Source organism: Podarcis cretensis (genome assembly GCF_951804945.1).
Source record: "Podarcis cretensis genome assembly, chromosome: 5".
Lineage (NCBI taxonomy): Eukaryota > Metazoa > Chordata > Lepidosauria > Squamata > Lacertidae > Podarcis > Podarcis cretensis.
The window spans coordinates 93,835,162-93,859,902 of NC_137174.1; the positions used below are offsets into that span (position 1 = coordinate 93,835,162).

The 24,741-nt window shown below is 47.7% G+C and overlaps 1 protein-coding gene across 1 annotated transcript; it reads right to left on the bottom strand.

Annotated features, from left to right (window-relative positions):
- Positions 1 to 1,197: 1,197 nt before the first annotated feature.
- AHSG (alpha 2-HS glycoprotein) lies at positions 1,198 to 14,902 on the bottom strand. Its single transcript, XM_079978203.1, has 7 exons — positions 14,623 to 14,902; positions 12,369 to 12,479; positions 9,567 to 9,651; positions 7,359 to 7,525; positions 6,211 to 6,321; positions 3,900 to 4,016; positions 1,198 to 2,158 (listed from the first exon to the last, which is right to left on the bottom strand). Exons 1-7 carry the CDS (start codon positions 14,839 to 14,841, stop codon positions 1,904 to 1,906), a joined length of 1,065 nt encoding a protein of 354 aa, XP_079834329.1. The 5' UTR covers positions 14,842 to 14,902; the 3' UTR covers positions 1,198 to 1,903.
- Between the last annotated feature and the right edge of the window lie 9,839 nt (positions 14,903 to 24,741).

The window sequence follows — 24,741 nt, forward strand, 5'->3', positions numbered from 1 at the left end:
TTCCCTGTTGCCATAGAGACATACAGGTAGGCCTTTACTCACCTGGCTGGATGTCATATCACCACCACCACCATCATTTTATTATTTACACCCTGCCCATCTGGTTGGTGGCTTCCAGCACATAATAAATCATCAAACATTAAAATCTTTCCAATTCAGGGCTGCCTTCAGGTGTCTTCTAAAAGTTTTGTAGTTCTTTATCTCCTTGAGATCTGATGGGAAAGCATTCCACAGGGTGGGTGCCACTACCGAGAAGGCCCTCTCCCTGGTTTCCTGTAACTTCACTTTTCACAGTGAGGGAACCGCCAGAAGACCCTCGGAAGTGGACCTCAGTGTCCAGGCTGAGTGATGGTGGTGGAGATGCTTGTTCAGGTATACTGGGCCGAGACCGTTAGGGACTTTAAAGGTCAGCACCAACACTTTGAATTATTGTGCTTGGAAATGGTGAAGATCCTTTAGGACCAGTGTTATATGGTTCTGGTGGCTATTTCCAGTCACCAGTCTAGCTGCGGTAAGAATGGGCGAAGCGGGGCTGTGTGTGAGTTTGGGGCAGATGCTGGAAGCTGGGAGACAGAGGCTTATCTTGCTCGCTGCTGTGTCTTGGGGCCTAGAAATCCAACAGGGAAGCAAGACCTGTTGGAGTGTTAATGCTGTGAGCCTCTCCATCCTACGCTCAGATTGTATTTACAGTCATATCACTTGTTGCGCTAGGTTCATGTTGCGTCTTTTTGGCTTGCGAACACGGCAAGCCACGGTATACACTTCCGGGTTTCACTGCGCGTGCGCAGAAACATCCTGCACGCTATGCGCATGTGCAGAAGCGTTCTGCACACTTCACACATGCACAGAAGTGCTCTATTGCGCTCTGTGCTTGCGCAGAAACGCCGTTCTAGTTGCAGACTTTTCAGAACGGATCGTGTCTGCAACTAGAGGTACCACTGTATGTGTAAATAAAACCACATACCCTAAAGACATTACAGTCTCTGTTGACCTACATTCCAAGGAAACTGAACCCTGGAGTTTCCTTTCGCTTGGAGACTGGGGTACATGCGACAGTATGTTCAATCCTTTATATCAGGAGAGGGAAACATCTGGCCCATCAGATGTTGCCTAACTGAATCTCCCACCATCCTTGGGAAATGCCACACTGCCTGAGGGCTGATGGGAGTTTAGAGGCGGAAAAAAAGGCGAGGAGCATTTTGAGTTTCGTGTTTTATTTTGGAAGCACCTTTGTTTTGGTTTGCATATTGTTAGAATATGCTTTTTCCAGCACGGTCTCCATAATGTAGCACTGCAATTTTGGACACCAGGGAAGGAAAGAACAGTAATTCCTAGAGAATACACCTGATATATCACTGCGGTCCCTTCTGTCCGGTGCTGTGTATATTCTTCCCTTTCGAAAGGAGAAACCCCAAACCACACCTGCTTCTCCACCCAAGAGTGCCATGAATCTGTCAGCTGAATAGTAGAGTATGCAGATTAGCAAATTGTTATGTAATTTGCACAACTGATCCTGCTTCTGCCACCCACCAAGGGGAGGGACAAGGAATGACACACAGGACAGAAGCCCCACTCTAATACTGCCCCTCCTGCCCCTGAGTTTTTCACCAAGCATGGAGTCCTTGTTTTCCACCTTGCATCTGTATAAAGGAGGCAGAAACTAAAGATAGCAGGGAAGCTAGAAAATGCAGGATCTGTCAGAAGCACCAAAATCTGCACAGGTAGAAAGCAGGCTGACACAATACTCACAGCCTTTCTTAGGACAGGCTTGGCTTTTGGGGGGGATGTGTGTGTGTGAGAGAAATTATCACTATTTTGCTGCAAGAATGTGAGTTCAGGCTTGGGAGAATATACAAAGGCGTTTCAATGACTGGGCAGCTCCCGTAGTTTCTATCAGGCTCTCCTATATCTTAAAGTGGCGAATCCTCCCTGGGCATAATTGTAGCAAAAGTGCTGGGAGTGGCACAGCTTCCACCGCTCTCTTGACGACAGGCTTTGGAGCCGCGACGGCTAGAGCTTCAGCAGAGTGAGATTCATGGGATGCGTTCGTGTCGTTGTGCGAATGGATGAGGTCAAGGACCCTGCGGCCAGTTCCAGGGGAAGGGATGTTCTTCCCAAGATGATGCAAGGAATGCTTGATGAAATGGGAACCGCCGGCCTAGAAAAGAAAACCATTATGTCCAGTCTGCTGGCGCTAGTCAGAACACAGTCCAAATAAATAAATAAATAAATAAATAAATAAATAAATAAATAAATAAATAATAAACAGACCACTCAGCTTGAAGCTCTGAGCAGGTGCAAATCTCATGAGGTGTAATGACTTTCCCCACCCACCCCCATAAACAAAGAGGGCAGGGGAGATATTAGGGTTGCCACCTGCCCTGTAAAATACAGGACTGTCGATGTAAAAATGCCAGGTCCTGTATTTCAGGTCTTCATCTCTCTCTCTCTCTCTCTCTCTCTCTCTCTCTCTCTCTCTGTGTGTGTGTGTGTGCGCCAAGTTTGGGATTCTCTCCAAATACAAGTGTTTGAAAGGTGTGGGAAAGGTCATGTATTTAAGCTCTGCGTAGCCAAGCACAGACAGATTTACAAATTTGTGTGTGTGTATGTGTGACAAATTGTAGAGGGACCATTCTGTTAGGATGCGAAAGATTGCAATGAATTGCTTTGAAGTCACTTCAGCAGCAGATGGGGGGGGGGAGTCGTCCCCTAACCATTCTGCCCTGCCCTGCCCTGCCCTGCCCTGCCCTGCATTTTGCCAGAGGAAAGGTGGCAATCCTAAGAGACATACCCAGAGATCTATACGGCTTGTGTTTTTCCCCAATGCACAGCCTCACGGCCCTACAGAAGGATGAGCAGGAGGCAGAAATCCTTCACCATTAACAGGAGGAGCTTTGGTCACCAGCATGGTGAAATCGCCACTTCTGTTGAGCCATTAAAAGTCCTTTGTTGTGTCTGGGTTCCTGGCCAGCAAATTAGACCTCTTTCACAGAGGTAAATCTAGATGGGCAGCCTACTTCAGCATTTTAAAAATGACAATGGTTCACTGAAATAAATAAACCAGCCGGTATTTGTGCTGATGAAAGGACCTCTTCCTATGTATGGCAGGTAATTCTGTTGCTTAAGTTGGCCCAGGCGGTCTTTTGGGGTGGGCCCTTGTATCTCCTCCCCCTTCCCCGCCTTTTCAACTAATGCATCTTTCTTGGATTATAGGGCAGCTGAGCACAGTGGTCCTAAATAACAACCCATCACCTACCTTAATTCATAGAATCATAAAATTTTAGAGTTGACAAGGGTCATCTAGTCCAACCCTCAGTAATGCAGGAATCTTTTGCCCAACATGGGTCTTGAACCCACAGCCCTGAGCTTAAGAGTCTCATGCTCCACCAACCGAGCTACCAAGGCATGCACAGAGACATAGACACATGCATATGCAAGTTTCATGCAGATTTGTGCCACAGACCAATGCCCTGAGTCTAAGTACCTAGCAATGCCATGAGTGCTAGGAAAGGGGTGCAGCAGGACTGCAACAGGGGCGTGGATAGCAGCCTCTTTAGCTCTAGGGATGAAGAATCCCTTAATTGTTCTGCAGGGAAGCAGGGAAGTTGGCCTTGGGAGGAGCTGGGTCAGGGTGCTTCTCTGGAAAAGTGGGTGGGTGGAAAGGTAACGGGAGCCAATTGGGGAAGGCCAAATAATTAGAAACATTCAAAGTCTGGGTGCTACAGGATTTGGTGCAAGAGGAGAAGTGGTTGTGCTTCAAGTCCCAAAGGGCTTTGGTTTCCAAGCTAGCTTTCGTGTACACCATCAGACCCTCCCCAGTGAATCTCAGAGCAAGCAACCGGTTGCAAATTCTCTCTGTGTGTGAATTGCTGAAAACCATGTTTAAAAATTGCACCTACCTGGTGATCATATAAAGCACAATCTAGGGTGATCTCCTCTGCAGGTGGAATGGGCTCACCACCAAGAACAGGAACAGGAGGCAACTGGATAACGGATGCCTTGCAAAACCCATTACGCTTGATAAGGAGGAAGAAAGAGAGAGCAGTTAAGACATCCCCACAGGGACATCCGAAAAGAAAATACTTCATCTCAGCCAGGCAGCATGGTGTAGAAAATTCCATTCATTCCCATCTTCCTCACATAAACCATCCAAAAAGTGTGGGAATCGATCGACTAGAGTGGCATCTGAAGATGTGAGTAAAACCGTTTTACTTATGTAGGTTTATATACTGCCTTTTTTCCATCGTGGAAGTTAAGACGGTTTTCATGTTATTCCCAATGAGGTCACCCACCCACCTGTAGATAAGTCCCAGACCTGTTGACCTTTACTCCATACTCAGGGACATAATAAAGTTCAGTGGGGTATGCAAGCATAGTTGGTCTTGCATTCTACATCACTGATGCGGAGCAAGTAGGCACTGCAAATTAATAATTATGAACAGGTGTGAAGAATGCCCTCTCGACTTTGTAAATTAGAATATGTAAGTGATCTAATTAGAACAATGAAGAAACAAATGGGAAAATAAACATCTCACACAGGGAATTTACAGGATACAAAACTGTTTTCGTGGAATTTTTTTTAAATTGAATATCTCAGCATGAATGGAGGTCAAGAAATCAGTAGCTGTTGATACGGGACTAAGATCAGGACTGAATGTAATTGGATTAACTAAGATTTCGGAAGCAGGAAGAAATAAGAACTTTGCACCCTGAAACCCAGCACATGGGAAGTCACTCAAAGTGTATAATTGGCCGTATAATTGATCTATATTTGGATGGGAATTGTAATTTGATATTGAAAAAATGTGTCTGTTAGTGGATTTTAATAAGTGAAAATTAATAAAAATTATTTACAGATAGAATATGTAAGTGAACTGTGGGGATTGTGGTCCAACATTCTGAAAGACCACACAAGACTGACATCAGGTGATCAGGGATGACTCAAAACTGCCAGTATTCTGCAGGCAATTCCACTGTTAATTAGATTTGTGCAATTTAAAAGTAAATTGAAGTTCTTTGCTGCCAAGAAATAAAACATATTGTTTTGCAGTTAGGAAAGAGATGGGGAAATGCATTGAAATCCTTGGGGTGAACAAATGATTCATGGCAAGGCATATAAATATCCTGTAAGCAAATAAATATCAGGATGAGTGCACATGACCTCACCTTAAAAAACCACACAGAAGGAATGCTCAATAAAGTCTATCCTCCTTGCAAGCTCTGCGCAAGCGTATCAGGTTGAATGCGCAGTTAAAAAGGTCACCAGATTTATAGATGCCACCCCAGTTTCTGATTTGATCCTAGAATGTCCTGCATTTCCTTAGGACGTCCCTATTTTCATCGTAGAAATGTTGGAAGGTATGGAGTTATGCAACCTCTGAGCCAAGGAGATGAGTAACTACAGGGCTGCCACACGTCCAGATTTTCCTGGACATTACTGGGATTTCAAAGGCAGAATTGATGTCCGGGGGGAATTTCTGAAAGGCGGCTCTTTGTCCTGGATCTTAGAGAAGTCAACCCAAAAACTGTGGTTTTTTCGCTCAAGAATTCTGGTGGTTTCCTTCAAAAAGCTCAACAACTTTGGGGTGTCCTGCTTTTTACTTTGTGAAATATGGCAACCCTAAGTAACTATAAAACCTTTAGGAGACAGCTGAAAGCAGTAACAGCATGCTGTTCTAACCAATGAAATGTACACAAAGCAGCCCAGTATGGGGAAGTGTCTTAATGTTTAATGTTTTAATATGTATTTATACATGTTAGAAGTCACCCAGAGTGGCTGGGGCAACCCAGTCAGATAGGTGGGGTATAAATAATAAAATTATCACTATGGAATGGGACGTCCCTATTTTCATCGGAGAAATGTTGGAGGGTACGAAATCCTCCCTAGAGGAACCCAATGCAAACTTCCAGTGTCTGGCGATTTGAAGTCTGGCAGAGCTAGCATGGCCAGATTTAAATCACTTTCACTTGTGAAAAACAGGCATTTCTAGACCTGAAGTCATTGGACCTTCGAATTTATATATGTATTTTTCTATAGAGAGAGAGGGATTTGTAGCCATGGAGGTCGGAAATGTGTGGACTTCATTGTTCAAATGCTTTCTTAAAGGCACAGGGGCCCCGCAATGCAGAAGGGCTGGCAGGCCTCGTTTGACTGCAAACGTTACCAGTCCTGGAATCTGCACTAAATTAATTGGGATCCCATCCACTTACCGCATGCTCATCTGTCGCCACGTGGCAGTGTTCTGCAGGGTCTTGGGCTTGTTCCCTTGAGCAGTTAGTGGCGGCAATTGCAAACTCCACATGTGTACCTAGAGGCATATGCTGGGAACGTAATAATGAACATTTTAGCTGTCTCTCTCAAATGTCGCAACTGAGCAGAAAGAGTCATATAGAATCTTAATGATATAAATGGACATTTGCAACGCTGGGGTACTTTTGTTCAGTTTTCACTCCCTCCACCCAACCCAGCCTATGAAGCTGCCTTCTAGCAACTCAGACCAGTCCTTCTTTCCAATAGAGGTTATGCTCAGGGCAGCTGTGGGGAACCAGCGTTTTTAGTGGAGCTGGTAGCAAATCACTTCACACACACATCCTTGACCTGTTTCACTGCTTGCCACTTTGTTCAGGACTCAGTTCAAAGCGCTGGACTGGACTTTTAATCCTCGAGTGCCTTGGGACCAGGCTGTCTCAGAAACCACTTCTCTCCAGATGTTCCCTTCTGAGGCCCTTCTCCAGCTCCCTTCACGGTTGGAGGTAAAGTGAGTGGGTACTGGAAGCAGGGCCTTCCCTGCCATGCCCCCCCCCACATTTGGACCATCTTTCCAAGAAAGATATGCCTTAACCCTTCACTGCTCACTATTTGCGGCCAGCAAAAATGCTCTTAGTTCAACACTCTTGTTTGGACTATTTGTTTTAGAGGATAAGCTTGCCGTCACTACTTTTTAATTAATTGGTGTTGCTTGGTTTTGTTTTTGATCTGTTGTGCCCAAATTCCCTCTGCCCTTGCCTGATCAACTGAAACTTGCTGATGGTCTTCATAAAAATGGAATTAAAAATGGATTTGAATATTGAATGCAACGGATATTTTGTCTCCCTCCTCCAACTACAGACGGCGTGGACCGCCAGAATGAAACCTGCACACCAGAATGGACCATTTGGGAGCCGAGAATTGTGTTGCAGAAATCTGAAAGAGCAAAAGTAGAAGGGATAACTGCGTTTAGATCTGTGCATCAGTACTAGAAGTGCAGATCAGCTTGCCTTGCTTAAACATGTGGACTGAACAATGTCTTCAAACATCCCTGCTCTCTACTCTCTCTGTAATAAGGCAGCACTGCTAGTGGCCCTGTCTGAATACTTACTGAGGTAAACCCTCTTGAAAGCTCAAGGAGCTGGTAGTGGGTTCCATTGACATTTTCAGCGTTGAACTTGGCGAGCCCAGAATTAGCTGCCTCCTTCAACTTAGGGTCATCCAGTTGTGACAAAGGGTTACAACCAGGGCAAACACTGATAATATCTTCAACTGAATCTAAGGAAGCAAAAGAGAAAAGTACAGGGTGTTTTATTTATTTATTTATTTATTTATTTATTTATTTATTTATTTGAGTAATGTTTTGTTGCTGGCTGCTCCAAAAGGTTTAGGATAGCTGATCAGTTGCTGACATAGGCTGTTGCAGCCATTTTGTGTTGGCAGAAACTTAAGAAATGAACATTTAAGGAATTTATTATATTTTTATTTTGTTCTTCCTCCAAGAACTCACAATGGCCCTGCAAATACCGAGGTCCACCTCCAAAGGCCTTCTGGCAGTTCCCTCACTGCGAGAAGTGAAGTTACAGGGAACCAGGCAGAGGGCCTTCTCGGTAGTGGAGCACCTTCTCATCAGAGGTCAAAGAGATAAACGATAACACAATTTTTCGTAGACATCTGTACCATGAAGTTTTCACTGTGTTTTTATATTATGTTGGAAGCCACCCAACGTGGTGGGAGCAACCCAGTCAGATGGGCAGGGTACAAATAATATGTTGTTGTTGTTGTTGTGTGTATTTTATGCAAAATTGCATAGAAAATGTGCGTGTCAGAAGAAAATGCTGGGCAATTTTCCTGAGGGTTAAAAAAAGAAAAGAAAAACCAACTGGCAAACTCATTTGGAAATGTGGAGAAGTGAACTCAAGACTGGGAGAACGAGACACTGAGAGGAAACAGAAAAAGACCCACTGGCCCATTATAAGAGCTGTGTGGTCCCTTCATGTTTATATCAAGGACAGGGAGCCTGTGGCTCCTCTCCAGATGTTGATATTTGGCTACTGTCCAGGCTGGCAGGGGGTGATGGGATCTGAAGCCCAACAGTATCTGGAGAGCCACAAGTTCTCCATCCCTCCTTCATGTGCATGATTTTGCCGGGACGTGCCTTCCAGACAAAGATACAGCACACAGGTGGACTGAGGGCCACAGGACACACCTGATGGATGTACGTTGTTGTTTTTAAGAGCGCCAGGTGTGGTGACATCCAGTCAGGATCAAGTCCACATCTCACAGAGCAAGGGTTTAATCTTGTGCTACACAGTCTGTAGGGGGGGAAAGCCCCAGATGTCTCAGGGACAAACAACACCTGTGAAAGAGTGGTGCTCACTAGGGCTGAGAAAGGGTTAACACCAGGTTGATGGACTGTTGTAAGCCGATGGAACTGTTGATAGGGGCCGAGACCGGGGAGGGGAGACGGTGAAAGAAAATTGGGAATTTAAAGTGTATATATTGAGAATTTTTTTTTTTTAAAAAAATTGCTTTTAATAAGAGAATAGGTTTAAATATATCAGTTCTAATGAGAAATAAGATTAAATAAAGTAAAAGTGGATGGCTAATTGGTGAAAAAGAGAATGGAAAATTACAGTATATTAAGATAAATTATTAGGATAAAAATAAAGATGAAGGATTTGCTGAAATATCTATTTGAACTAGAAAACAAAGAGGGGAGGTGTGAGGAGGTCAAGGAAATAAGTCATAGAAAGAAAATTATGTAAAGGTTTAACTTGTTTTTTTTCCTGTTTTGATTGTATGTATTTTCTAATTATTTTTTTCCCTTTTTATCTGTTTTTCCTTTTTTCCTTTTTTATTTTTTGCATTTTTTCTTGGAAATGTCTTGTTTTTCTGTATTGTGTTTTCTGCTTTTTTTTTGTAATGTTTTAAAACCTGAATAAATATTACTCTAAAAAAAAGAGAAAGGGCTAACACCGCCCCCCACATTGTGCTACTAGTTCTCATTGCCCCACCTGCAGCTGCTCTCTCTCTCTCTCTCTCTCTCTCTCTCTCTCTCTCTCTCTCTCTTAGATTGAGGTGGAGAACCTTCTTCAAGCCTTCTGGGAACCCTTCATGAGGCCACAGGGAAGGCATTTGAGAGGCAAGGCATATCCCTAGGCCAGGCAGAACGACTCAAGGGATGTGCCAAACTGGGCTGGGGAGAGGTGTGCCCTGGGGAGAGTCATGGTAAATGGGGTGAGTTGGAGCGTGGGGCACTGACCCCCTATTTCTCAGCCCTGGTGACCGAGGACTGCAAAGCAGCCAAAAAGATTACCTGCAGTAGAGTGACATTTGCTAGACAGCACTTTGTAGCCTCCATCCACAATGAGGAGTTTGACGTCGCAGTCCCCTTCAACAGCCTAGCGGTTCAAAGGAAGAGGATTATGGGCTGGTTATGATGGGAGCAAAACCCAGTTCCGCAGCATTGTACATCATTGTACACCTTGTACATACACTGTACACCTTGTACATCGGCCTACACTGACCTGTTTGGCAATGTTTTGGACCTCAACGTCCATTCGCTGTGTTGACAAGGGCCGTCAGACACTCTAGTCCAAAATATCTGGGGAATGCCTGGTGGGCCAAGGCTGGTACACCATGCTATGTGTCTCCCAGACGGTGAACCCAAAAGGGACCAAAACCCAGCCTAGCAAACAGTCACTGCCCTGGTCACCTATGGTGGGTAAGAAATGCCTCGAGGTAAGCAAACTGGGGGGACGCAGGTGGCGCTGTGGGTTAAAGCCTCAGCGCCTAGGGCTTGCCGATCGAAAGGTCGGCGGTTCGAATCCCTGCGGCGGGGTGCGCTCCCGCTGCTCGGTCCCAGCGCCTGCCAACCTAGCAGTTCGAAAGCACCTCCAGGTGCAAGTAGATAAATAGGGACCGCTTACCAGCGGGAAGGTAAACGGCGTTTCCGTGTGCGGCTCTGGCTCGCCAGAGCAGCTTCGTCACGCTGGCCACGTGACCCGGAAGTGTCTCCGGACAGCGCTGGCCCCTGGCCTCTTAAGTGAGATGGGCGCACAACCCCAGAGTCTGTCAAGACTGGCCCGTACAGGCAGGGGTACCTTTACCTTTACCTTTAAGCAAACTGGGAAGTTTTTACAAACTGGAATAATGCATACCTTCAGGCTATCCTGGTGCTCCGGTGACTAATATAGCGAGTTTATTGTGCATAGAAATACACAACTAACCATTTATATTGGATGACAATTGCCAACAGATTTTTTGGATTCTTAAGAAGACCGTTGGACTAAGTGGACCTTGACGTGAACCCTCTAACCATGCCTTATGAACAGGTGTTTTTAAAAAGAGCATGGTGGACTTGGGTAGACTTCACTACAAAACTGCACCATGATCATTTTTCTGTTTGCTTCTCTAGCCACATTGATTTTATTAGTCAACACATTTTTTATTTTTAAAAAATCCATCTGTTGAACTTGCATGACAAGTCCTTCAGGCTGGTAGGCCCACGCTAAAGAAAATTGTAATAAGCTACCAGAATTGCCAATGCAGTTGACAATTATAAACAAAGGAGCCACGGAACAACTTCCACGAATAGTCAAAGTGGGAAAAGATGCCGTTCTAGAAATAATGAGATAGATTTGAATTACTTAGTTTCTGTCTCGTACTTTGACCAGTTGAAATAGAACTTGGACGGCATACCATATAATTCAAAGGAGCCCAGATTTTAAATCTGAGACCACAGATTCAAGCACTAAAGCTTTTATGTGTGGCAAATATTAGGTTTTGGGAGGTTGTATTTTTTTTTTTTTTTTTTAGGATGTGTGTGTGATCCTGAACACAATCAACTTTCACTGTCTGTTCAAATTTTGGCACAATAGGTTATGCAGAGTCAGTGCAGTGGTCGATCTATCTCAGTATTGTGTAAAAGGGCAAGCAGTGGCTCTCCAGGGTTTCAAACAAGGAGATGATGGAATATTAGGAGGTCTGGGATAGCTCACTTGGTAGAGCATGAGACTCTTAATCTCCGGGTCATAGGTTCAAGCCCCACATTGGGCAAAATATTCCTGCACTGCAGGGGGTTGGATTAGATGACCCTTCCAACTCTACAATTCTATGACTCTATGAACCTAGAACCCTCAGCGTGCAAAACAGCTGCTCCATCCAGGGGCATACAAAGTGGGGGGCAGAGGGGGCGATCCGCCCTGGGTGCCACTCTGGGGGGTTGTGTGTGATAAGATGGCCCCTGCCTCCCTCCAGCTGTAGAGCGGCCGAGGGCACACACAGTCAGTATGGGTGCCGCCCACGCGGTGTCCGTAAGGGCTGCCGCTCTTGCGCGCCGTCCATATGGGTGTCTATACGGGCTGCCGTGTGTGCGCACTCTGTATGGGATGCCACACATGCGCAGTCCATATGGGATGTCGCTTGCGCGGCAGTCTGTATGGATGCCGCGCAAGCTGCTGCACTTGTGCACTCCGTACGGGATGCTACACATGCACAGTCCATATGGACGCCATGCGTGCGCCACCAGGCAGTTCGCCCCGCCCATCGGCGTCCCGCCCCAGGTGCCGGAGAGGGTTCCTCCACCACTGGCTCCATCACTGAGTCGCAGACCTTGAATGTTGGACATCATCACCCGCTGAGGTTTGGGAAAGGTTAGGGTAGCTGAATTCCACTGGAATGAATCAGACTAATCTTTAGCGGCTGATGTTCCATTAAATTGTAACTCGGTTGTTCTTGTGGACAACCTAGTACCTGCTGAAATCCTTGCAATGCATAGTTGAGTAAGTGGAACTTGATTTGATCCATAAAGGCACTTCCCACGCTCTCAATCAAGAGACTTGGTTGAGGTTATACAGCTCAGGCAAGTTAAGCCTTAAAATGTTAAGGGATCCTGAGTATGAACGCTTGCTGTGTAAATTAAACTTTTGTTGGGTGCAACTTTGCAAAGTAAAATCAGCACCGTCCTGGTGAGCAGGACAGTTGAGTTCCAAGCAGTCAGTCTGTACTGACATGCCTTTATTATTATTGCTATTAATTTGAATAAAGATATGATGCGTGCACCCAAGAATTCATGCTTAAATTCTCCACAAGGTTAGCAAAAGGTCCAGGAACTCACATGCTGTGTCTGTGGCCTTATGGTACAATTTTCAACAGGCAGTGGGTTTGACACATGGCACTCAGTCTCTAATAAGTCCAACTCAAGGAAGGCTATCTTCCCAAATGGCCTCTGCGGAGGAGGAAATGAGAGAAGGTGATTAGATTTTTTTTTTAAAAAAACTTCCTTACATTTATTTAACCAGCTAAAAGGCCCAAATCCATAGAGTGCTTCACAGTGTCAGTTCCCCCTTAACAGATGTGCCAAAACAGAAATTTCTTCAAAATGGTATGTCATTGACTTTCTTGAAGCTTATGTTTAATTTATTTATTTATGGCATCTTATGCCACCTTTTATTCCAAAGTGCTCAAGGTGGCATATGTGGTTAACCCCCTCATTTAATCCCCGCAAGAACTGTGCAAGACATTTTTGGCTGAGAGGCACTGACTGGCCCAAGGTCACCCAGTGAGCTTCATGGCTGAGTGGGAATTGGAGCCCTCAGTATATAAATGCAACAAACGAACAAACAAGTGGTTGTTCCTGGAGAGTGGTGCAGACTTTGAGTGGTGTTCAGCTAAGTACAACTAATTATACCGAGGGCTTTTTTTCCAGCCAGAACTCAGTTCCAGCGCCTCTCAGGTGGACACCATTGCCATCATAAGAAAACAAGGTGTTCATGGTGTGTTTCATCACCTCTTGAAATGAGTGTGCATGAGTAAATTAGGGCTATTAATTTCAATGGGTCTCCTCTGCATAACTGCCACCCCTTCATTCCCACAACACTTTCGGTGAGCCATTCAGGACATGCACAACTTCAGAATTGGATGCCTTTAAACAACTGAGTAAGACGTGCCCAGGTGCAATCCACACCAAAGCTTCCATTGTCCGTGTGGGTACACTGAACCCCAATAGCTTCTCAGTGGAAGGTTGGTAGTGAAATAAACCAACAATTCAAAGTGTTGGTGCTGACTTTTGAAGCCCTAAACGGCCTCAGCCCAGTATACTTGAAGGAGCGTCTCCACCCCCATCATTCAGCCTGGACACAGGTCCAGCGTCGAGGGCCTTCTGGCGGTTCCCTCACTGCAAGAAGTGAGGTTACAGGGAACCAGGCAGAAGGACTTCTCGGTGGTGGCCCCCGCCCTGTGGAATACCCTCCCTTCAGATGTCAAGGAGATGAGTAACTATAAAACTATTAAAAGACATCTGAAGGCAGCCCGGTATAGGGAAGCTTTTTAATGTGTAATGTTCTACAGTATTATGTTTTTATATCTCTTGGAAGCCACCCACAGACCCTCCCAGTGTCCAGGGACAGTCCTGGATTTACAGAAGCCATCCCAGTTTCTGATTTGATCCCTAAACGCCTCGCTTTTACTTAGGACACGGGTGTCAAACACAAGGCCTGCGGGCCGAATCTGGCCCATCAGACCTCATCATGTGGCCCGTGTAGCCGCCACCGGCCGCCAGCCTTCACCTTTTATTCTCGCTTTTTTTTTTTTTACACAAGAAAGCCGCCTCTTCACCGCATGCGCAGCAGCCTACAAGCCAGAGAATGTCTGCCCTCTAGCGGCGCTGGCCGTTCTACATAGGAAACCTCCACTTTACATAATCCTACAGATACAATCGGCCCTTTGAGGGTGACCAAACTGCTGATGCGGCCCCCCGATGAATTTGAGTTTGACACCCCTGACTTAGGACATCCCTTTTTTCATCAGTGAAAAGTTGGAGGGTATGGAGTTATGCGACCCCCCGAGCCAAGGAGATAAGTAACTATACAACCTTTAGTAGACATCTGAAGGCAGCCCTGTACAGTGGGACCTCAGGTTAAGTACTTAATTCATTCTGGAGGTCCATTCTTAACCTGAAACTGTTCTTAACCTGAAGCATCACTTTAGCTAATAGGGCCTCCTCCTGCTGCCGCGTGATTTCTGTTCTTATCCTGAGGTCTTAACCCGAGGTACTATTTCTGGGTTAGCAGAATCTGTAACCTGAAGCGTCTGTAACCTGAGGTACCACTGTATAGCGAAGTTTTTAATGTTTAATGTTTTATTCTGTTTTTATATGTTGGAAGCTGCCCGGTGTGGCTGGGGCAACCCAGTCAGGTGACTGGGGTGCAAAAAATAAGATTATTATTATGATGAAACCTCATAATGAAGGTTTTGTTCTGAAGCAGGGTATTGGACGGGTGCCGCACAGTTGAAGATCTTACATAGCCTTCCCTCACACCTCGTATGATCTGGAGGATAACCTTCCTCCCCACCCACCAGGAAGCACTTACCCGAGGGAGAACCTTGACCTTCTTGATAATGTTTAGGGCGTACTTGTACCCGTGGTTATTTTTTGCGTTGATGTAGTTCACTGCGAAGTCTGCCATGCGCTCCGTCTCAACGTCATCGCAACCAGGAAACTCTCCCTCAGGGAGGGTAGGGAGTACAGCTACACTTGCTATGCATCCCAGGATCAGGGCCAGGAGCGCTGGAGCTACCAGTGATCTCATGGCTTCGCCTGCAGAAGTTCTAAGGAGGAGGGTTGTGCTGGAAGGAAGGGTAGAAGGAGCCACAGCAGAGCTCCCATTTATACAAAGGTGATGTCCTCGCCTCCCATCCTCGGCCCATGAGGAGGCCTGGAATATTTGTTCTGGGTCCAAAAAAGCGACTGCAAACAACAGAAAGGGAAAAGTAAATATGTGCAGGACATTGAGTTAAAGGTTTATTAGATAAGGGGGAAATTGCAAAGTTTGCTAGAAAGAAGATGACATGGGCAAAAAATCTCAAAGTGTCATTTTGGTCCCATTTGCCAGACACTAAAAGGGCATTACTGTATGGGGAATTATGCTGTAGCTCCCTGGCCGGGGGGGTGGGGGGGTCCAGTGTGGCCTGCCAGGCCATTTCCCCAAACCACACCCACCTGCCCATCAGGTGACACCACTGGTGACATCATCTGATGGGCAGAAGGGTTTGATCCTGCCTTGGCTGCACTGGTCTGTTGCCAGCAGGAAACGGGTTCACGCAGCCAAGGTGTAACTATTTATTATTGTTGTTGTCACAAAATGTCTCTCTTAAAACCACTGAGTAATCTGTCCTGCTAGGCTTAGTTCACCTTGGGAGGGACTTGGTATTCAAGCCGTTGTCCCCCCTCAGTCTACCTGAGAAGCTTGGCAGGTGAAGAGCCTAAGCTGGTTGCTGCAGCTCAGCCACATGGCTCTCCGAAGCCATTCTTATAATTTAGGAACTTTCCCCACTGTAGCTAAGCCAAGTTTTACTGCCTGTGCAACTTTTCCTGAATGCTGTAAGGAGAAGCACATTGTTATGTACTGGGTTGAATAGGATCCAAACTGCAGCAGTCTGATTGGCCCTAGAACAATAGGATCCAAAAGGCAGCAGCCTGATTGGTCCTAGAACAATAGGATTCAGAATGCAGCAGTCTGATTGGTCCTAGAACAATGCAGCAGTATGATTGGTTGGCAGGAACCACCCAGTCATGCTCCAGATTGAAGTGAATCCACAACCTGATTGGCTTACAGTAGAATTCCGGAATTAGCCAATCATGTGCAGCCCATTGTGTAAATAATGTATATAAAGCAGATACTTTGAGGGGACATTCATTCCTCCTCACCACTATGAGCTGAATAAAGAGCATGAAATCACTTTGCGACTCTGAGTATATTTCACTGGCGACGAGGATGGGATCCCGCTGAGCTGACTGCCACACACAGCACCGCAGCACCGCCACCTGCCGCACCGCTGCCTCGCACCGTGTATCCAGGCTTCAGCTCCGGGACACAAGGAACTCAGAATGGCAACCGACAGCAGCTTCTCGCCGTTCAACCCAGCATCCGGAGACTGGGAAGCGTACGCCTCCCGTTTCACCTTCCTCCTAGAAGCCAAAGGGGTCACCGATGAAGAAGACGCCAAGAAGAGGGCAATATTCTTCAGCGTTTGCGGAGAGGAGACATTTGAAATCGCCCGGGCTCTCCTTGCGCCTGAAGACGTTGCTACTGTTCCATACAAAACAATAATGGAACAGCTGAAGGGGCACTTTTCGCCACAGCCCTCAGTGGTAGCTCGTCGAAATGCCTTCTATGCAAAGCGGCAAGCCCCTGGGGAAACCATAACTGGGTTTGTGACCTCTCTCCGCCAAGCCGCCCGGTTCTGCAACTTCTCAGAGCTGGAGAACATGCTTCGTGACCGCCTCGTCGGTGGCCTGAGGGATGAGAAGCTGCAACGACGCCTCTACGCTAAGAAGAACCTAACGTTCCAGGTCGCTCTGGAGGAGGCCCTGGCAACGGAAGCTGCCGAGAGGTCGACGCAAGAGGCACGGCCGAGCCAGCCATCCCAACCGAGGGTCCACCACGAAGACCTCACCGACGACTCAGGATCTGACAGGGAGGAGGTGCACCGAGTACAGCAGCGCACTCAAGCAGCCCACATACCACAGCTGCCTCGACGAGAAGGAGGGAACTGCGCAAGCTGTGGAGAAAGTCACGAGAGGAGGACCTGCCGTTTCCGCAACGCAGAGTGCAGGCAGTGCAGAAAAGTGGGACACATCGCCCGGGTGTGTCGGGCTCGGCCCACCCGATGCCAGGCATCAGATGACCAATCCAAGAACCCCAGGTCCCGGGGCCCAACGCACCAAGGCAACTCGACGGAGCTCACGGACTTCCAGGTATACCAGTTGCCCCACCCCAACGTAGAAAAAATTTATGTAGAGGTACAGATAGAGGGGGCCCCATGCCGCATGGAGCTTGACACAGGTTCAACTCTATCCATAATCTCGGCAAGGACCTTAAGGAAACTGTGTCCTACTGGGGGTCCCAAACTCAGGCCGGCCCCATTCACCCTCCGGGACTTCCAGAAACGTAAGGTCCCCACAATGGGGGTGGGGACCTTCAGGGTGCAATACCGAGGGCGGACGCGGCAACTGGACTTACTTGTGGTCAAGGGCCCCTACATTAGCCTACTGGGATTGTCATGGTTTGGACCACTGGGGCTAGCTGTCACCGGGGTGAACCACACTAGCTTACAAGTGGACGTGGACGCCATATGCAAGGAATTTCCGGGGGTTTTCGATGGGAAATTGGGACAGTATACGGGCCCCCCCATTGCTCTACAGCTTGACCCCGCAGTACGACCGGTCAGGCTCAAGGCCCGCCGGGTCCCGTTCGCCCTGAAACCCCGTATAGATGAGGAATTGGACCGGCTCATGGAGCAAGGAGTGCTGGAACCGGTGCCTAATGCCCCCTGGGAAACCCCAATCGTCACACCTGTCAAGCCTAATGGTTCAGTCCGCATCTGCGCAGACTACAAATGTACTATAAACAAGGCCCTCACGGCCCATGCATACCCAGTGCCAGTGGTCAGCCATGTCCTTGCCACCCTGGCTGGGTCGAAAATTTTTGGCAAGCTGGACTTGGCCCAAGCATATCAACAGCTGCCAGTAGATGAGGCCACAGCAGAGGCACAGACGATTGTGACGCACAGAGGAGCATTCAGGGTAAAGCGGCTGCAATTCGGTGTCAGCGTGGCACCAGGCATATTCCAGAATCTAATGGACTCTCTCCTTAAAGGGATTCCTGGCGTCACCCCCTTCTTCGATGATGTGTTGATTGCCGGGCCCACACCAGAGGAGTTTGAGGACCGCCTCCGCACCGTTCTGCACCGTTTCCAGACAGCAGGTCTCAAGGTGAAGCGGGAAAAATGTCTACTAGGAATGCCCCAGGTGGACTTTCTGGGATTTATGGTGGACGCAGAAGGGGTCCACCCGACTGGGGACAAGGTACGGGCCATTTGTGATGCCCCAGCGCCCAAGAACAAGACTGAACTTCAGGCCTTCTTGGGACTATTGAACTTTTACCATTCCTTCCTTCCCCACAAGGCGGCGGTAGCGGAGCCCCTACACAGACTCCTGGACAAGCGGGCCCCTTGGGTGTGGGGCCAGCGCCAGGAGGCCGCATTCCAGGCAGTCAAGGACTTGCTTGTCTCAAACTCGGTCTTGGCACACTTCGACGAGAGGCTGCCGGTGGTGCTAGCATGCGACGCCTCACCCTATGGCATTGGCGCTGTCCTGGGACACCAACTCCCAGATGGAAGAGAGGTACCGGTGGCATACTTTTCCCAGACACTCAACGCAACTGAGCGGAACTACTCACAAATTGACAAGGAGGGTCTGGCAATCGTGAAGGGAGTTAAAAAATTCCATGATTTCTTGTACGGGCGGCCCTTCACCGTGGTGACTGACCACAAACCGTTGCTTGGCTTGTTTGCCCCCGAAAAGCAGACCCCCCAAGTGCTGTCTCCTCGCGTCCTCAGGTGGTCAATTTTCCTTACCAGCTACCAGTATGCACTGATTCACCGCCCTGGGAAGGCGATGGGCCATGCGGACGCCCTCAGCAGGCTGCCACTACCGGAAACAGGCCCTGACCCAGCACCTGCACAAGAGGTTATGAGCCTGGAGCTGCTTCCTGACCGCCCCATTCAGGCACAAGAAGTTGCACACCATTCCAAGAAAGATAGGGTCATCTCCCGGGTCCTGGACTGGGTGTGGAGGGGATGGCCCAGCAGCAGCCCCGGGCCAGAATTCGCCGGCTACACAACCCGCAAACATGAACTGTCGGCCCACAAGGGGTGCCTGTTATGGGGAAGCAGGGTCGTTGTTCCCCAGCCCCTCCGAAAAAGGGTCCTCACAGCCCTACACGAGACACACCCTGGGGTAGTAAGAATGAAGGCCCTTGCCAGGAGTTATGTGTGGTGGCCGGGGATTGACGGAGAGATAGAGGCCTGGGTCAAACACTGCCAGGCCTGCCAAGAATCCCGCCCAGATCCCCCAAGGGCCCCAGTCCAGTCCTGGGAGTCCGCCCGAGCACCATGGTCACGACTGCATGTGGACTTCGCTGGCCCCTTTCAGGGGAAAACATTCTTCATAGTGGTGGACTCCTACACCAAATGGCTGGAAGTCGCACTGGTACCGTCCACTTCTACGTCCGCAGCCATCCGGGTACTACGCAGGCTGTTTGCTACCCACGGGCTCCCTGACACTCTCGTCTCAGACAACGGGACTGCATTTACGTCAGGAGAATTCCAAACCTTCACAGCGCAGAACGCCATCCGCCACATCCGTTCGGCGCCATTCCACCCTGCCACCAATGGCCAAGCAGAACGCATGGTGCGGACCACCAAGGAAACCCTTCGCCGCATGACGCAAGGGGATTGGGAGTACCGCCTTGCCACATTCCTTCTAGCACAGCACAGCACCCCCAGCTCAACAACTGGCAGGAGCCCCGCTGAACTACTAATGGGTCGGCGCCTTGCAATCAGATTGGACCGCCTTCACCCCGATAGAGCTCAGGATGAGGTAGTGGTGGGGGAAGGCAGGAACCCCCGGACCTTCGAGGCCCAGGACCCAGTGTACGCAAAGAATTTTGGGGCAGGCCCTGCATGGGTACCCGCCACAGTCACCAGGGTCACTGGCCCCGTGTCGTACGAGGTGCTAACAGATGGGGGGCAATGCTGGCGCCGCCACTGCGACCAGATACGCCGACGATTCCCGGGAGAAAACCAGGAGGAGGAGGACAGGTCAGAGGAGTCCCAAGGGAACAGTGGGGCAGTGAGGCCCATAGAGCAGCAGGGGCCAGCAGGAGAGGCAGAATCAGTAAATACAGAGAGGACCCGTGAGGCTGAAAGGACACCGGAACCAGAACCACGACTGAGCGAGCCGGTTGCGCCAGACCAAACAGCCCCATCACAGCCAGCATCCTTGGAACACGAGCCAGAACCTGAACCCCGGACCAGGGAACACCCCAGGCCGCAACGCACACGTAGGCCGCCAGCGTACCTTGAGGACTATGAATGCGACCTCCCGGGCAGGACTGGAACTTAGAGGGGAGGGGTGTTATGTACTGGGTTGAATAGGATCCAAACTGCAGCAGTCTGATTGGCCCTAGAACAATAGGATCCAAAAGGCAGCAGCCTGATTGGTCCTAGAACAATAGGATTCAGAATGCAGCAGTCTGATTGGTCCTAGAACAATGCAGCAGTATGATTGGTTGGCAGGAACCACCCAGTCATGCTCCAGATTGAAGTGAATCCACAACCTGATTGGCTTACAGTAGAATTCCGGAATTAGCCAATCATGTGCAGCCCATTGTGTAAATAATGTATATAAAGCAGATACTTTGAGGGGACATTCATTCCTCCTCACCACTATGAGCTGAATAAAGAGCATGAAATCACTTTGCGACTCTGAGTATATTTCACACATGAATCTGACCTTTGGAGAGTTTGTAACCAAACCATTTTTAACTTACCAAATGTGTTTTCCTTTTCGATGCTAGGGGAAGAGGGAAAATGTGGAACTCACAAGGGCATATTTTAAAGGTCTAACAGCCTATATTTCCATGTTTTACTTTGCTGCTTTTTAGTGCTTTTAGATTTCTGCTGGAATTCTCTCACCAAACAGTACTTGCCCAAACCCTGAGCATCCAGGGAAATCTCATTTTACACCCATTTTAAAATATTCGAGCCAACAATTATAATATCATTATTCATACCTCACATTTTCCCTGACAGGGACTCAAGGCAGCTTACAGATAAAGATAACAATAGTTAAAAACCTGGGGGGGGGGGGACCAATAATAAAAACAATAAGCATTGATAGATTTTTCTTTATTAAAACAATACAAATATGAACACTGCGGCACCATCCCTTTCAGTAAAAGCAGTCAGTTCCCCAAAAGCCTGTTAAAAGAGAAACGGGGAAGGCCACCAGCCCATTTGGTTTTAAAAGAGGATTAGGTGAATTCATAGAGAGGAGGGCTATCAATGGGTAGCAGCCAGGAAGGCAGTGCTCAGCCTCCACAGTTGGAGGCAGCAAAGCTCCTGAAAACCTGCTGCCAGAAACCACAGGAAGGCAGAGTTGCCCTGCTTGCTGGTTTCCCACAGGCATCTGGTTGGCCACTGTGATACGATACGATAATCTTTATTGTCATTGTCCCATACAGAACAACGAAATTGAAAAAAATCTACAACAGACATTCAAAAACCAACAAGCCTGCTATTTACTGTATTTTTGGTTTTTACTGTATTTTTGGTTTTTATGTAAGCCGCCCAGAGTGGCTGGGGAGGCCCAGCCAGATGGGCGGGGTATAAATAATAAATTATTATTTATTATTATTATTATTATTATCCCAGCCTGGTTAGCCCCTAAAAACTCTGATACCCCATAAGTGAATATAATATACTCACATAAAGACTACCTTACACTGCGTTTAAAACAAAAATTGCATTTGGATAAAAACTGTTTCTCAGGCAGCTAGTCCTAGTCTTTATAACCCTGTACCTTCTTCCAGAAAGCAGAAGCTGAAAGAGATCATTTCCGGGGTGCGCACTATCCTGCACTATCTCTGCAGCTTTCTTATGGCACCTGGAAGCATAGATTTGATCCAAGGTGGGAAGAGTGCACCTAATTATTCTCTCCGCAGTCTTTATAACCCTGGACAGCATTGTTTTTCCCCCTGACCGTGCAGCTCCCACACCACACACAGAGACCATAAGTTAATACACTCTCAACAGTACAATTGTAAAATGCCATCAACAGGTCCTTTGAGAGATTATTTTTCCGGAGGATTCTCAGAAAATATAAGACAGCAGGATGCTGGCCTCATTGGGCTGTTGGCCTGATCCAGCAGGCTCTTGTTGTGCTCTTATGTTAAGCAGAACAAAGCGCCAATTGGAAGAACTTTCCCCTGCTTTAAGAGGCTGATTCAAAAGAAGCTTTGATGCATAAACATGGTAGAGAGACAGAGACTGCTTAAAGACGGAGGAGGAGACTCACATTAAGGGGTTTTGCAAGACTTCTGCTTTCCTTTTTTTTACACATCACTTGGGAAGCCAGTGTACTAGAAGAAGCAAAGATCACCAGTGTCAAAGCAATGATTCCTCAACATCAACTTCGTTGAACTGGTCATGTTGTCCAGATGCCTGATGATCGTCTTCCAAAGCAACTACTATATTCCAAACTTAAAAATGGGAAGCGTAATGCTGGTGGTCAACAAAAGAGGTTGAAAGACTGTCTCAAGGCAAATCTAAAAAAAGTAGTATAAACACCAACGACTGGGAAACACCGGCCTGCAAGCACTCCAGTTGGAGGACAGCCTTTACCAAAGATGTCATGGGCTTTGAACACGCTCGAAAGGAAGAAATGCGCTAAGAGGAAGGCACGCTTGGCAAACCTTCACCGTGATCAACTCCTGCCAGGAAACCTGTGTTCCTGCTGTGGAAGGACATGTGGATCCAGAATTGGCCTCCATAGTCACTTACGGATTCACTTCTAAAACCATGTTGTTGTTGTTGTTGTTGTTGTTGTTGTTGTTGTTGTTGTTGTTGTTGTTGTTATACCGCTCAGAGATTGTGGGGGCATGCACCAATAGGTTACATAACACAAGGAGGGGAGACCATTTCCCTGATGGACAAGCAGATCAATCACCCTCAAGGTCAAATGCTTGGTTTCATATAAAGGTTAATGGGCAAAGTTTAAATCAACATAGCAAGCTTATCACTTTGAAAATTAGCCAAACCCAACAGTGCTTGATGCGCTGGGTTCATGGTCGGGGGGGTTGCAGTAGAATATTGAAATATATGTTTTCCCTTCATTTTGCAGATTCTACAGTTTTGCACGCCCTCCCCCCTTCTCTCCCCTCCCCCCCTGGCCTCTTCATGCTGTTTCTACAGGTATTTGCTTTTGCAGGGAACATCATGGCTGTATTCATGCCCCATCTGTGTGCAGGCAGCAGTCAGAGCAGTGGTTCCTTGCACCAAACCCTTTCCCTCTCCATCTCTGTCCCAGTTGGCTGCTCTTTTGCTCACTAATGACCCAAGATGCTGATTGTGCATTAAGGTTCTAGGATTGTTAGTTTGGTGGTGGAGCATCTCCAGATATGGCTAAAAATGGCCCCCTATCAGAAACCTTGGAGAGCATCTGCTAGTCAATGAATACTGAGTTAGATGGAGCAATGGCTTGACTGTGCAGCCGGGATGGATTTATAACAACAACAACACCAACAATAGTAATTGTTGGACTCGATGGCCCTTGTGGTCTCTTCCAACTCTATGATTCTATGATTCTATAATAATAATAATTTATTATTTATACCCCGCCCATCTGGCTGGGTTTCCCCAGCCACTCTGGGTGGCTTTCAACAGAATATTAAAATACAGTAGTCTAGTAAACATTAAAAGCTTCCCTAAACAGGGCTGCCTTCAGATGTCTTCTAAAAGTCTGGTAGTTGTTTTTCTCTTTGACATCTGGTGGGAGCCACTACCAGGGCGGGTGCCACTACCGAGAAGGCCCTCTGCAAATGAAGCTTAGGCTCCAGGGACCCCAATTCCAGAAGGGACCCCAGGGACCCCAATCCCAGAAGGGCCCTAGAAGCAACTTCAGTCCACATTGCTTAAAAAAATTGGGTCTAGTAGACCCAATTTGAGTCACAGAACTCAAATTGATTTCATGTTGTCTATATTTCAACAATCCCAAAGTCTGAGAGTCAGTAGCTCAGATGTTGCAAAGGTGGTTGTAAGTAAACCCCATTGAAGAACATGACCGTGGTTACCTAGAACTCAATGCTGGTTGCAAAGGTCTCCCCAATAACAGTTCAAGCTTTAGTTCTCCAGAAATGTAGGTCTGCCACTTGGTGCAAGGCAACTTCCTAGGTTCCTAAGGCCCTGGCTGGCAAACCAATTGCTTGCAGCAGGAGTGGTGCTTTTCATATGTGCCTCTGCAGGGATGGTCCACTGACCAGGTGAAGGTGAAGTATGGAGGGGGGTCTCTGGCTGATCCAGTGGTCTGGCACACTGTGGCATTCCTGGCAAAGGATCCACATACCCAGCATGGGGCAGTGTGGTGGGGGAAAGCAGGGTTGTGCAAAAGTCCCATGAGGAATTTTTTTACCCACTGATCAGCATGTACAGAAGGAAGGGCATGTCCTGGAGAATGATCATGGGACTTCATTTAGAGGAAGGGCTGCGGTTCAATGGTGGAGCACCTGCTGTGCATGGTTCCATCCCTGGCATCCCCAAGTTGGGCTGAGGATACCCCCTGGGTGAAAATCTGGAGACAGCCTCTGCCAGTTGGTGTAAACAATTGTCATGGACTGGTTGGATGCAAAGGAATGACAGGAGAAACCAGCTGGGGAACCCTCAAGGGAAGAAGGCTCAGAGCCCAGGGAGTGGTAGTGGGACAACAATGAGTAGTCATAAGGAGAAGAATGGGAAGAGGAAAAAGTAACAGGGCTTAGTGAGCAGCAGGAGTCTGTGGCAGAGAGGTCCAGAAGCAGAAGCAGAAGAGGAGGGAGGCCAAGATGAGTTCAGCTGGGGAAGAGGCATGGGTATCTCCTCCTGCTGCTGCA

Coding starts and splice junctions, on each gene's coding strand:
- AHSG (XM_079978203.1), bottom strand. CDS start 14,841: ATGAGATCACTGGTAGCTCCAGCGCTCCTGGCCCTGATCCTGGGATGC. Junction 12,480..14,622: donor AGGTCAAGGTTCTCCCTCGG/GTAAGTGCTTCC, acceptor CCTCCTCCGCAG/AGGCCATTTGGGAAGATAGC. Junction 6,322..7,358: donor TTTCAAGAGGGTTTACCTCA/GTAAGTATTCAG, acceptor TTACGTTCCCAG/CATATGCCTCTAGGTACACA.